Source organism: Solea solea, chromosome 13 (genome assembly GCF_958295425.1).
Source record: "Solea solea chromosome 13, fSolSol10.1, whole genome shotgun sequence".
NCBI classification, from domain to species: domain Eukaryota; kingdom Metazoa; phylum Chordata; class Actinopteri; order Pleuronectiformes; family Soleidae; genus Solea; species Solea solea.
The window spans coordinates 12557120-12570915 of NC_081146.1; the positions used below are offsets into that span (position 1 = coordinate 12557120).

At 39.1% G+C, this 13796-nt stretch overlaps 1 protein-coding gene across 1 annotated transcript in view; it reads right to left on the bottom strand.

Annotated features, from left to right (window-relative positions):
* Window positions 1-1228: 1228 nt before the first annotated feature.
* The window catches only part of sntb1 (syntrophin, basic 1), a 37036-nt gene continuing 24468 nt past the window's right edge, over window positions 1229-13796 (bottom strand). Inside the window, exons 7-8 of the mRNA XM_058647971.1 lie at window positions 5952-6181; window positions 1229-3408 (exon numbers count right to left, since the gene is read on the bottom strand). Coding sequence (XP_058503954.1) covers window positions 3316-3408; window positions 5952-6181 — 323 coding nt within the window. The 3' untranslated portion in view covers window positions 1229-3315. The remainder of the gene's footprint in view (window positions 3409-5951; window positions 6182-13796) is intronic.

Genomic DNA, 13796 nt, shown 5'->3' on the forward strand with positions numbered 1-13796 from the left:
CTTTCTGTCGGTCTCAGTGGGAAAAGCCAAACTGTAGACTGTGTTGTATTTCTCTTTGATATCTTGCAGTAATAGTTTGTATCTGCAGACGTTTTCTGTCCTACTAAGAGATTTTGTTACAGTTTAAACAGAAGGGAAACAGTGATTAAGCAGTGAGAGAAGATGGGAAAATCTGCTGGTAAACAGTGTAAGCGAATGAACAATGTCAAGAGTTATGTCTACACTCCTTCTCTTCAGTAACATGGCCGTGTCCTTCCATCTGTGCAGGTTTGTGTATGCAAGGCAGTCATTACCTAGGAGCCAAGTAAAACAATGTCAAGAGTTACGATGGTGTTGAGCACCGCCTACAACTCAATCCCCTAGAGTTCTTTAGATAGAGACAAATGGCGTTTTATTTTTTTCTGAGCTAGTCAATAACACACTTCCAAATCAATCTGCACTGACACTAACAAGCAGTAAATTGTTACACAACCTTTCATCCAAACTGTTCAACTGTCCTCAAAATAAAATAGTGCTTTGTATTTGGTGCACTGCAGATGATCATGCAGCTTAAGTGGAGAAAGAAAACATTTAAGCATCCTACCTATAATATAATAATAATAATAATAATAACTAAGATTCAGTATCCTTAACAAATTGTGGATGTCATTTGAACCCTCAGGTGTCAGTTTAATTTACTACACTGTTAAGTCATTAGAGGACAAAAATGTTCACTTCCAAAAACTGTTACAGATATTTTTTTTCTGCTTAAATAAATCTTAAACAACTCAAAACAGGATTTTAACCCTTTAAATGCCACTTTGATTAATAACAAGTAATCAAACTGGCATTTAAAGGGTTAAAATCCTCAAAATTATTGAATGCTTGGTAGTTTTGAGCAAGTTTAAGAGATTTATGCAGAAAAAATATGAATCCGTAATATTTTTTTTCATCCGTTAAAAGTGGACATAATTAATAATAATTAATATAAAACCTCTAATGACTTAAAAGTACAGTTAAAAAAACACACCGTTCTATTGATCTATTAGAAAAAATGAAAATTCCAAAATGTATCAATAGTAAGACTTTTTTTTATATATACAAAAAATTGTGCTATACACTTTTAAGAAAACGTTGCCCCAAAAATGTTCATAACTGCTAACTTTGTCCAGGCTGTTTCTCTTCATTCATATATGCTGCACATGAGAAATGACTCAATCACAAGTGAAGACAAAAAAAAGGAGACTCATTGTGTCACTTTTGATAAATACATGATTTATGTGCACAATCTGAGTTAAAAACGAAACTTTATCATTCTGAGTGACAGTACAGTATAGCTGCCGAAGGCATCAGAGTACACATCAAAGCAGCCTTTACTCAAAGCGCTTCTCTCTACTTGAGGTCGTATGGTAATACTCGATTCTTCGTGTGTTACAATGCCATCATTTAGTATCAACAAAAACAAAGTATTGGGTTTCTTTTACAGTGTGGCAGGATTAAAAAGTGTGCATCATTGTTCACAGTGTGTGTGGAAGTGTGTGTGTAAAATGTTCATTGGAATTATGTTAAATAAAAAAAAAATGCGCAAACAAAAGGTTTCAAGCTAATGTAGCCATAATAGAATAGTCACACTGTCTCGCTTTTGTTATTTCTTTCAAAACTAAAATGTTTATTCTTTTCTCTCATTCATCTGAAGGCACAAGAAAACACCTGACAGCAGGTCATGTCAGCCACAGAGCAGTAAACAGATTTGGTCTGTGGGATTATAACTTATAAAATAATGGCTGCTTCATGATGGTGGTTACCTTACTGTTATCATTATTTGACTGTGGCACCATGTGATTCAGTTCCAGTCCTCAGTATGAATATTAAGAATTACTCAATCAAAATGACTTATAGCAGGTATTGTCTCAGTGAGGAAGATGATTACATCCAGAAGTAGCAGCAAAGGGATTAAACTGAATGCCAGTGCGGACAGTCGTCATGCTAAGCTAAGCTAAGCTAATGAGCGGCTAGTGGCGTTAGCTTCATACAGAGGGTCCTCTAACTCTCAGCAAGAACGTAATAAAGTGAATGTCCCCGAAAAATTCTCAACACTGCCTTCAATTAGTAGGTCAAAGCTGTGTATTTCAAATAATACTCAATTATAAACAGTACTGTGCAAAAGTCTTTAGACCATTAGATTTAGCAATGCTGTAATGACCATGCAGTATAATTATTTCTCGAGTCACGTTATCGAAACACTTCCAGAAAATACAGGACATATGAATGCCATTTTAAAATGACACATTTTCAGACAAAAAACAACAACTGCTCCTACAGGTTAACGTGGGAGCTATTGAAGTATTTAGTGTGACCTACTACAACAACACAAGCGAGGCTCTCTTAAACCTGGAGTGCAACTTTGTTTGTCCTACCATTTCATTTGGAAAAATATCTGCTGTGAAAAAGGTATATTTTGTCAGGTTTATTCAAGACATATGTACTTAAGTTAAATCCATGCTAATACACAAGACCGAATTTCAGTCATATCAATCAAAATGTCAATAATCACAGAATATGACAGACAAATAACCACAAAGCTGGTGAGACTTTTGTTCAGTACTGTTGTTATAGCATTAATATATAAAACCAGATCATAAACCTCCTTGTATATGCAATACTGTTTTCACTGGAGATTTGCTTTTTCCTGTATTGAGTGATAAACGGGCCAGAGAATTGAAATGTCACTAAATGTGGCCTCCAGGTTCTATGATGAATACTGGCACTTCTAACAAGACATCTCGTGAGACACTAAGGAAGACAAATGTTTTTCCTCTGTGTAGTTGTCAGTTTTTGGGGAAGAAAAAAAAATCACCAGTGAAATTCAGTGTGTCCTTTCAGAGCTAATGGTGAATAAATTATATAAAGGACTGAATTAAAAGTGAACTTGTATCAAGCCCTGTTGCACTTGTTCCTCCAGTCCTGGACATGGCAATAATGCCCAATCTGCTCCCTTTGGTGTGTCCCTCTAAATCATCTTATTTCTACTGTGGTTCTTCAGTTAACACGTCAGTCCATGCAGCCCTTTAACAGAGGGGTTGTCCAAAAGGAAAAGAAACAAAACCTGTCTATTTCGCTCAAAGCAAAACCAATTTAGATTGGCTTCTCCAGTGTTTCTTTAATCTAGAGTTGGAGACCTGAGAAAGGTCAATTTTCAGAAAGAAGCTACATTCACTCAGCTTGGGTCCTCAACTCAACTGAAGGAGTTAAACATTGTGTTCTGCAGACAGGTGAGGAAATAAGGTGGGATTTTGATTTTGAGAAGGAGCTTAAAGTGTCTCTTTAGAGAAGCGGTCAGGCCACCAGACCCAGGCGGGAGATCTTAGCTGAGAGGAAGGAGTGGAGGATGAAGACGATAGGCTTTGGACACGAGTGAAGGTCCAGTTGCTGCAAAAAGAGGGGGAAACAAATGAATTAATAGCAGATCAAGAACACTAATGCAAAAAAGGAGACTGAGATTAAGCAAAGGAAGAAAACAAAGAGTTGGTAAAACACACAAAACTATAGAATATATATTACAAAATAACTGTTTAGTCAACAGTTTAGTCCTATTTGGAGCTCAGCACTAAACACTTGGACACAGTGAACACGGCTCTGTTTATAGCTTGAATCAAAAGCAGGATATTTCACCACTTCTGTGACTCATATCCTGTTTTTAAGGCCTTACGAGATTATAAATTCAACATAAACTACTGTTTAGTCAAATTTAGGTGATTTTTTTTGGCGGCAGCTTGGCTCTAGGTATGACATGGGTATTTTTTACTTTTTTATTATTAACCAGTAGTTCGGTATTTAGGATTTTGAGTGATAAGGCATGTTTACAAACACTTATGTCCACTTCAGAAAAGGACTGAAATAACAGTCAGTGCCTCTGAACAGCACACCTTTATGTGTTCCTAGAAATCCACTGAGAAATGGTGCCTAGCAAAAACAACAACTCTGCACTGCTTTGTGTCTGGAGTAAGATTAGATCCTTGGCCTTGCTCTTGTCTTGTCTTAGAACTTTCTGATAAACCACATCAGAGGAGAGTGCATTTGCCTTTCAAGCCCCAATCAATGGTTTTTCTTGAAACCATCTTATAATACATATCTTTTCTGTGGCCATGTGACTTTACTATCAGTGCTTTTCTTTTTCTTTCCCCGTGTGTGTTCCACTCTTGTATTTTTTCATCGTGTTTGTGTGTAAAGCCATTTAGATGCTGGCAGCCATGTTTTCAGTGAGCTCGAACGTCCATGTCCAAGGCTGGTTCTTGGAGACAGCAACGTGTTCTGAGGTGTGTTCTGCCAAGGCAGTACTGACATGAGCTCTGTTTGCATGTGCAAATTTAAATTGTCTGAAAGTAGGAGTGGAAAAGGAAAAGCTTCACTTCCCCATGTATTGTTGCTGCTCGCTCTTTTCTTTCGTGTCTGTGACGTTTACTTCTGTTTCTAAGTGTTTTTTTCAAAATGCATGTTCATGTTCAAACAATACGTTTCCTTATGTGCTCCATAACAAAGCTACCGCTGCAGCCGTTCATACTCCTCTTGCAATCGATTATTTGACATTTACATTAAATCCAAGCACATCTAATTTACTGCCCTAAAATCCAGATGCCCATAAATTTACAGAGTACTCAGATTGGCTTGTTTACATGAATCAGTCTTTTATTCTGATCACATGGCTAGTGTGTCCTGTGACCTTGTACAACTACACCTTTAGGGTTTTAAATTAAAACTTAGTCTTGAGTGTGACCTGAGCTGTCAGACACACATGGATGAATCTGAAAGAGATTTGAATCAGAGCTGCAGTATATGTGGATTCATACAGAAAGATAGAGGGGACTATGTGGTTTCCTGTTTCCAAAATCCCATAAACCGAGAGAAAAAATACTTGAGTTATCATTTTTCTTTCCAGCATGCAATGAATCACAGTGCTGTTGCTTAATGAATGATAAACCCTCGATGCAGTCTTTGTGGATAAAAACTGTTTTTTTTTGTAGTGTTGCCAGGGGAAGGGTAATAAAAGAGCTGCAGTTCATTCTCCCGTCACCCACATTAATAATACCCGTGTGAACATTGTCAAAGGGTAGAAAAGTGAAACTTGACAACCAAAATGATGGTCATGTGGAGTAGTAGGAGTGTTTGTACTTGGTTGTTTTCAGATGCAACATTAAATCCCCCCTGAAACATGGGATGAAAAGTCTCACAGTAAGTGACATGTTATTTAAATCTTACTCTAAAAACACACCTATGTATGTGTGAGGTTCCTTTCATTACAGGAAAGTCAAGTTATTTTGTGATGAATTGGTGTAATTTACTTTCTGCTGTGCTGCTCTACCTTAGCTTCCTCCAGTTTGTGTTTTGCTTCGTGTCCGAGAGAGCTTCCTCATCCTCAGAGAGTGGTTATTTACTTGTTTACTCAGAGCTACACAACTACCGCTGTGAAAGCTAGATTTAGAACTTGGAAACACAACTTTTTTTTCTTCTTAAACTTAAAGGTGTAGCTGCAACTAACGATTATTTTTGTGATCGATTAATGTGTTGATTATTTTCTCCATTTATCTTGTAATCGTTTGGACCATAAAATGTCAGAAAACGTGAAAAAAAAACCTTCATCAGTGTTTGTCAAACCTGGAAATGATGATGTTCTCGAATGTCTTGTCCACAAATTATTCAGTTTTAGTGATTTCTTTGTTACATGGAGCAAAGGAACGAAGAAAAAAAATCACATTTAAGAAGCTAAAACAATCAAAAATCTTGTTTTAATAATGTAAAAAAGCTTCAAACGATTAATTAGAAGTCTTCAGTTGTTTTCCCCGTATTTCCTCTATTACTGTAATCTATGTTGAATCTCTCTCCATGAGTTATGAATAAGCTTCTGTCAGAGCCTTGTCTCGACACATTTTCTGCAAGAAATCCAAAAAAAGCTTCACAAAATATCCAATACTCACAATCTCTCCCTCCTTCCCTCCAAAGTCAAGGAGCAGCATGCGAACTCCATCGTCTGACGACGTCTTTAGTTTTTCGTAGGGGTACGAGAGCAGCACTTTGGGTTTTGTAGGAGTGAGAGCTCTTCTCTCGTCTCCGTTCTCCCAGTCTTCCAGTGTGGGGTCAGCATGCACAGAGAAACCCTGTTCATAGTGAATCACCAGCCGACACTCCTGACCTTGGTACCTACAACCTGGTGATGGACAGAGAGGATATTTATTCTCATTGATTAACGTTGACATTGTGGCCCACATGCGGCTCGCCATACAACTGAATTTGGTCTGCGAGATAATATATTGTCTTTCCTGCTCCTTCATTGACACACTAATCAACACCACACATCGAGTTACCTCACCCGTAAAAGAATTAAACAAATTGAAAAACACAGAGCTGGAACCAAGGGGGGGTTAAAAGGATTTTGCTCCCTCTCTTTAAGGTTAAAAATCACAGCTAATTATTGGCTAAAATACATGTGACAAAAGGCCTGTACGTGCTGTTCTACTGAAATACAGCAGAGCACATCAGCTATATGTTCTTTTGTCCTTTGAAGGCACAACAAAACAAAACAATCACACTTGTAGCTCATAGAAATATTAAAGAGACTGGGCTTGAGTTTTTGAGTGCAGGTGGAAACAGCAACTAAGGCTGAGGGATATGTCTAGAAAATGATCACTCAAAAATATTCCTTAGTCTTGCTCCACTGGATTCTTTACCAAGAGAAAAGGTGGAACATACACATTGAGTACTAGAACTACTGTGTAAATAACTTTGAAACAGTCGTCCAATGGTGATATTTTGCCCTTCTGAGTCTACTCCATGGGTAAATCAAATTTGATGTCTGATTTGTGTCTTTATTTAATCTATAAGCCTGCTTTGTTCCGATTATTATATTATTTGACCTCGCCCGGCCGTCGTTTTGGACGTGTTTTTTTCACTTTCAGCCCCCTCTGTAATTGAGTTTGACAACCCTGTATGTCGTGCAAGAAAAGGAACTGGACAGTAGTAGTCATCCTTCTGATAGATATCTACCACATTCAACCCTAACCACCAAACAAGAAACACAACCCCGAGTCTGTTTTCTGGAGACATTGTGGTCATAGTGTGGTGAGTGACTCGTGGGCATGAGGGTCAAGTGAGTGCAGTGAGTCTGTAGACTTTTACATTTACAGTCCAGAATGAAAGACTTTGATGACATCTGGCATCAGCGCGGCATCAGCCGGTCTTATCTTGTGTGGTTCTGCTGTGCTTTTGCAGCCACACAAGTGTTTAGCAGAGATGATACAGTGAAAGGGTCATTAAAAGGCGACCACAATGAAATGGTCCATTGCCTTAAATAGAATATGGATTTTTATGGATCACAAAACACGTCTTTTAATGTTAATGCAAAAATGTTACACATTTTATCTTTAAATGAATGTAAATTTCCTTATGATCGCAGCTCAAGTTTGTCCCGGCCCTAGGCTGATCCCCAAGGGTTTAGAACCCCCTGGTAATGCACATAAGTGAGTACAATGACAGGCAGTTTTTATACTTTCCATCCATTTGATATGAAGGAGAAGTACTGTACATTCTCTGCGCTCTAATGGATTCTGTGCAGGCAGGATCACTGACTGAGATTAACGCGTTATGTAAGTGAGCTCAGCTGGATGTTTCTTTTTTGTAACAGCAGTCCTTTGCTCTGCATTACATGTGACAGCTCTACACACACACACACACACACACACATACACATAAAAGGAAACACAATGACTTGTTTTTGCAGTATTAGATACCATTAATAATTTACTTGGACACATTCATTTAGAGAACAAAGTTTTGGATGTCAGTACGTATATATATGTTATATATACAGTACTCTGCAGAAGTCTTAGGCCACCGTTAGATTTGTTGTTTTAGCAGTGCTATAACGACAATAGAGGATAATTATTTCTATTTCACTTAAAAACAAAAAACATCCGCTATAGGTGTCAAGTATTTAGCCTGATCTACCCTTACACTTGAACAATAACACAGCTCTGTTAATACTTAGAGTGGAACCTTAATTAATGTTACTGGTAAATCCTGTGTATGTCCTACTATCTCATTTAAAGAAACTATTACGGCAGGTTTATTCAAGACATGCTTGAGCATTACATACACATGTGGCATGAGTTAAACTCATTGACAGCGCGCTGATATATAAGACCAGCTTTAAGTCGCATCACTTCATTCTAAATTCCAATGATCACAGAATTTGACAGACAGAGCTTGTCATGATAATAATATTGACGGTATGATGTGTTTGAAAGAAGAAGCATAAAACAATACTACTTCTACTGTTTATTACATGCACAGAGCTAAAACTAATGTCCTGCAATAAATCCGGGCTTCATAAATGTTGAGAGGGTTTTCTCATTTGTATCAATGAGGGTAGAACAAAATCTTTTATGTACCTTGTAAACTCCTTGGAAATCACAACGTCGTATATTTTTAATGCTTCCCCTCATTAAAACATATTGTTCCATTTTGTCGACAATAGGGCCCCATCTCACATCCATTATAATACATCAATACTGTGCACGCCACACCTCCTTAGTAACTGCAGATAATGCATCACATTTTCTAGGGGACACACTCTTCTCTTCGTGCGGAGACCTACCTGCTGAAAGCACGGAGTCATTTATCTGTTCCGAGCACTTTGTGTCCCACTCGCTCTCCTCACAGCACAGGTCCGGCTAAAACACTGAGCTGAACTATCTTTATCTACTCCACGAGAGCCTCTTTTGTCTCCTCAACACATTTATGCACACTTCTCAATGACAGCGGCGTGAAACCCCCCCGTGGCAGACATGAAGGCCACATGCTGGAAACTTCATTCACCGCGTAAGCACCTCTCACTTGATGACATCCAATCTTCCAGGAAGTCTCTCTGTCCTTGTGACAAACAGAAGGGAGTTGTTATCTTTCCATTATTTGCTGACAGCCTGAGCAGGGCGTGTGACGTATGATGTATGGAGAGGAACAGTGTTGCATGTGTGTGTGTGAGATACAGTGAGTGTGTATGCAATACCTCTGTACAGGCAGAGATAGGGAGTGTATATTCCAATCTGCAGATACAGTATGTGAACTAAAAGACAAATGTGGACGCATATGTGTGTTTGCCTATCAACGAGCCGTTTCTCCCGTCTACTCCGTCAAAACACACTAATCGTGCCATACACACCTAAATCCCTTCAGCTCTTCTACAAAGGCAGGCGATTACGAAACACAAATTTGTGTCTGACTGCGAATAAACACAATTCACAAATAATTCTTTGGGAGTTTATTTATGATTTGAGCTGTGCTGCAATGCAATGATTGTTTACTTGTTTTCGTGCACGTTGTGACCACGTTGTGTGGTTTTCACACTAACTTTATGACTCGGCTGATGTGACGAAGTAGTAAAAAGCGAACTACACTGAAACAACGTGGGCACAGTTACAAACGAGGCTATAAAAGCCAATAGTCTAATTGATTTTCAATTAGCGCGGTGCATAAATTAGCCCGTAGATAAGGAGATTAACAACAGGAAATTGTAAATGACACTTTTTTTTTTAATTGTGACAACTACCTTGCCATTTATATATAAACACACAATACATGTATATGTAGATGTGTTCTAAGTCAGAGCCCAAATCTGCAGGCCCACTTGCAGAATTAAACTGTAGATGAACTTGTGAGCCTCAGAGATTATAAATGGAGCTTGAAGTTCACCACCCTCTGCTTCACTATCAGCTACAAACTGACTGCTAACGTCAAATTCATAATCACACAGGTGCATTGTAGGATTATTCATTTGCTACAAAATTTGCTTAAAAAAAAAATGCATGCGTTAAGTGGAGATTAGAGTGTCTTTTCTCTGAGAGTTCCCTCAAACAGCCGAGTCTACCTCAAGTATGGGCTCCTGACTCTTTTGTGTCAGCAGAGTCAAATAGACTCATCTGTAACCTACTGTGATTTTAAAGCTGAAAGCAGAAAGAAGGTTAGAAGAAGGAATTTCTGTTCATCTGAGTCTTGTGAGGTGTTATATTATTGCGATGATGTGAGAGGACAATCATCAACCAAATGGCACAACAGTTGCGCTTTTGTCATGAAAAGTAGACGTGAAACTCTACCCTTCTACCTGAGAGCATTGATCTTTGGGGCCAGCTTGGTTTCCCACCACAAAACACACACACACAAAATAAAAGGGGCTTTTCAGGCTCCAACAAAAGCCCTTCTTTCTGCCTGGTGGGGGGGGGGGGGGGTGGGGGGGGGGGTGGGTGATAACACTGGCGCACATAGAGAGGATATGAATGAAAGCGGGTAAGTACCATACCAACAAGTGGAAAACACCAAAAGGTTATTAGAGGTCTTGATTTTTAATATTTGCTTTAACTTTTTAATGACATTAGCAGCAGGTAAAACCCTTCATTGTTTGAAACTGTGTCCCCACTGCTGTGCTCTTCTTCACAGTCTCAGCAGGTGAACTGGTTAATGTTCCATAATCACCAAGGTGAAAGTGCTTTTTCTATATGTGCTCCAAGTCACTGAGCCTTTTATTTCTTCATTACCAATCCACCTCTAATTAAGAGAGAGAGCGTGCTGTGATGCAGTGGCAGATATGCAGTACGATGTCCAGTGTGATATTGCTTTTTAAAGAACAATAAATCTATTCTATGCTCTCTATTTAATAGTTGAGCATTAGAACAGGTTATGTAGCTCTGCTAACAAAAATAGCTCCATATCCGGACCGACTTGACTGTTGCCTGTCAAACCAAACAATGTTCACTACTTTGATTCATAGTTTGAATGATGGCTTTCATTTCCTGCTCTCTGCAGGAACGTTTTAATGGACTTGCAGATCTGCAGAACATATCGTTTTTAACTGGGAGGTTTGCACTGAAATATCCAGCGCCTTCTCCTCATGACCATTCATATTTTAAGTCCAAACTTTGAGGTCTGGTTCACACCGGATGTGTGGCACGAGTGTCGCTGCCGTGTGCAGTGAACACGAGGTGCAGCGTGTCTGCTACACCTCGTGTTCACACCATGACACCTTTAGTTTCTGCTTTATCTCTGACTTACATGGACAGCAGGAGAGAGAGAGAGAGAGAGGGTCTGCCCTTCAGCTGATATAATTTTTACAGCTGCTAAAATAAATTTAAAAATATAAATACTGTGACAGGTGTCATATAATTAAATGGTCTGTATATAGCACTTCTCTAGACTCTTGGACACTCAAAGCTTCTGCCATTCTCCCACACTTTCATACAGCTCATTTTCTATCACATCGTTCATACCCATTCACACGCTGCAGGCACAGCCGTCAGGAGCAACGGGGGGTTGTTCAGCATCTTGCCCAAGGACACATCAGCATGTAGACTAGCGGAGCTGGGTATCAAACCCACAACCCACAAGTTGAAAGACGACTCACTCCACCACTGAGCTACTATCGCCGGTGTGGTAAAACGTTGTGGTCCAATAACATTTTTCGATACGTTGTGTCTATCTTCGCGAACTGCATACTTCCTGTGTGATAAATAGATGACACAGAAACTTAAAAATAAACGGAATATGACAGATGCAGCAGCGGCACAGGCATCCAGTGTGAACCAGGAGTAACACTATAGTGTAAATACACCTGTGCAGGCGTGCTGTTATCAGCACTCCTGGATCGCTCATCTCTCATCCAATCAAATGACTCGCTCACAACTGGTCGGACACTGCTGTGGAGTGCAGCGACACAATAAGGAGCACTGACATGAAATATTTTAAAATTGAATCATGTGTTCACTCCCCATACTGGGAACAGTAAACGAGAAAACAACACTGAATAGTTTCATTCCATTCATTCCAGTTCTATTAAAAGACACAATTGTCCTTTGTAGCAAATGAATGTGCATGAATTATTATTTGAAACTGTGACCTCAGTTCAAAATAAAAAAAATAATAAAAAAAATCTTAGTGTTTAAAATAAACCATTACATTGCACATCAAAATTACAAAGGTTATTACAAAGGTATTACATGAGGACTCTGATGAACAAGAGCACATGGAGGGACAGAAAGCTCCAGAAAAAGTTCCCTTACCCTTTAGTGATGCTGCTTTTCAAACAATATTTTAAATATTAATAGCACACACGATCAAATGATTGATTTTGATTTACTGAGACATTACGAGCTATAGAAGACGGGAAGGATTTAAAACGTATGCATAAAAATAGCGTGTTCCGTTCAATACAATCTCAGAAAGGTCACCATCGACATACTGTAATAATTAACAGTAACAACAGCTGGCCAAGCTGTTTCCGGAGGAATTTGATTTCACATAAATTACTTTGAAACACGAAAATGATCAGTGATTGAGAGTTAATCTGTCTTCACAGCAAATCTTAATCATGAGCCTTGACGGTGAATAAACCACTGACGTGATTTATCAGAACGTTACACAAATGAAAAGGCCAGCAAGGTCAGTTCAATGACGACGGGAGTGGAAAATGATGAAAAAAAAAAAGCTAAATATATGCATTGTCACCCTTTTTTCACAGTGAAGTGTAAATTACTTTTAAACTTCCATAAGGATAAACCAGGGCTTTGTGCCAACATCAATCTGTCAAAGAAAAGAAAACTTCAAAAAACGACTTTTGCATTAGAAATCAGCATACATTAACATTTGTACACTAAATATTTGATGCAGCTGCGTGGATAGACAAGTCTCTCGGTCGTGCAGGAAGTACTGGACGATTCTTGAACTACTCTTTTTAATGAACTGTTTCTAATGATTCAGTACACCGAAAACAACTGCTTTGCTCATCACTAGTTTGTGTCGTGTATAAAAGAACCTCACAGGGTTACGTATAATTTTCAATACTTTACAACTTGTTTGTATACAAACTTGACAAAATGGTGATGAGATGTGTTTACAGTGTGTTCCTGTTGTCCTCAAGCAGCAAAAAATAAATCAATTTAACCAGGATTAAACGTTTATCTGTTCATTCTCCTGCGACTTTTAAGGTGCAACATGTCAATACTTGGCCGAGAGTTTCAGTCTAGACAGCATTTGGTCACAGGATTAAATAAGATGTCCTTCTGTCATTCACATTTCCCAGTAAACAGCTGTGACATAGGAAATCAGATTTTTTCTATCGCACACCTCGCGGTGCCCGAGAGTAAATCACTCTGCGCTGACGTGGACGAGGCCTCGCCGAGCCCTCGCAGCGTGACATTTAAACCTAGATTGGCGCGTAGATGTGATTTAGCGGAGTTGTAACAAGAGTTTGGCGTCGACAAACCCTGACAAGATGGTTGTAGCTTTGAGGTCGTGCGGCATGCGGTGCTGGATACATGCTGTTTCATGTGTGAGTGGAGTTTGAAGTGAAACTTTGGCATGGTGTTATCATAGATGGAGAGAGACAGGGGACTCAGGGGAGAAGTGCAGTTCCAGGGACATTCTGTGCTTAGAGATGGAGGGAGCCAAGGGGAAAAAGAAGGTGGGAGGTACTCTGCTGGAATTCCCTGGACGACTGATACCCAGTGCTACACACACACACACACACACACACACGCACACTAGAATAGCATTCCTTTCTATAAATAGCAAGTGCTTTGTCTACATCTTCCATATGGCTGTCAAATTAGATCACAAACCCTCCAGAGTCTCAGTGGTTGTGGGAGTCTGTGTTTGTGCCTGGCTATATTTTTGCTTTTTGCACTAGATTAAGACTTTATTTTAGCTATGCGAGACCTTAGGCAATACTTACTCTTGTAGCCTCTCAAATCTCTCTGGATTGATTCTGCTGCAGCATGCCC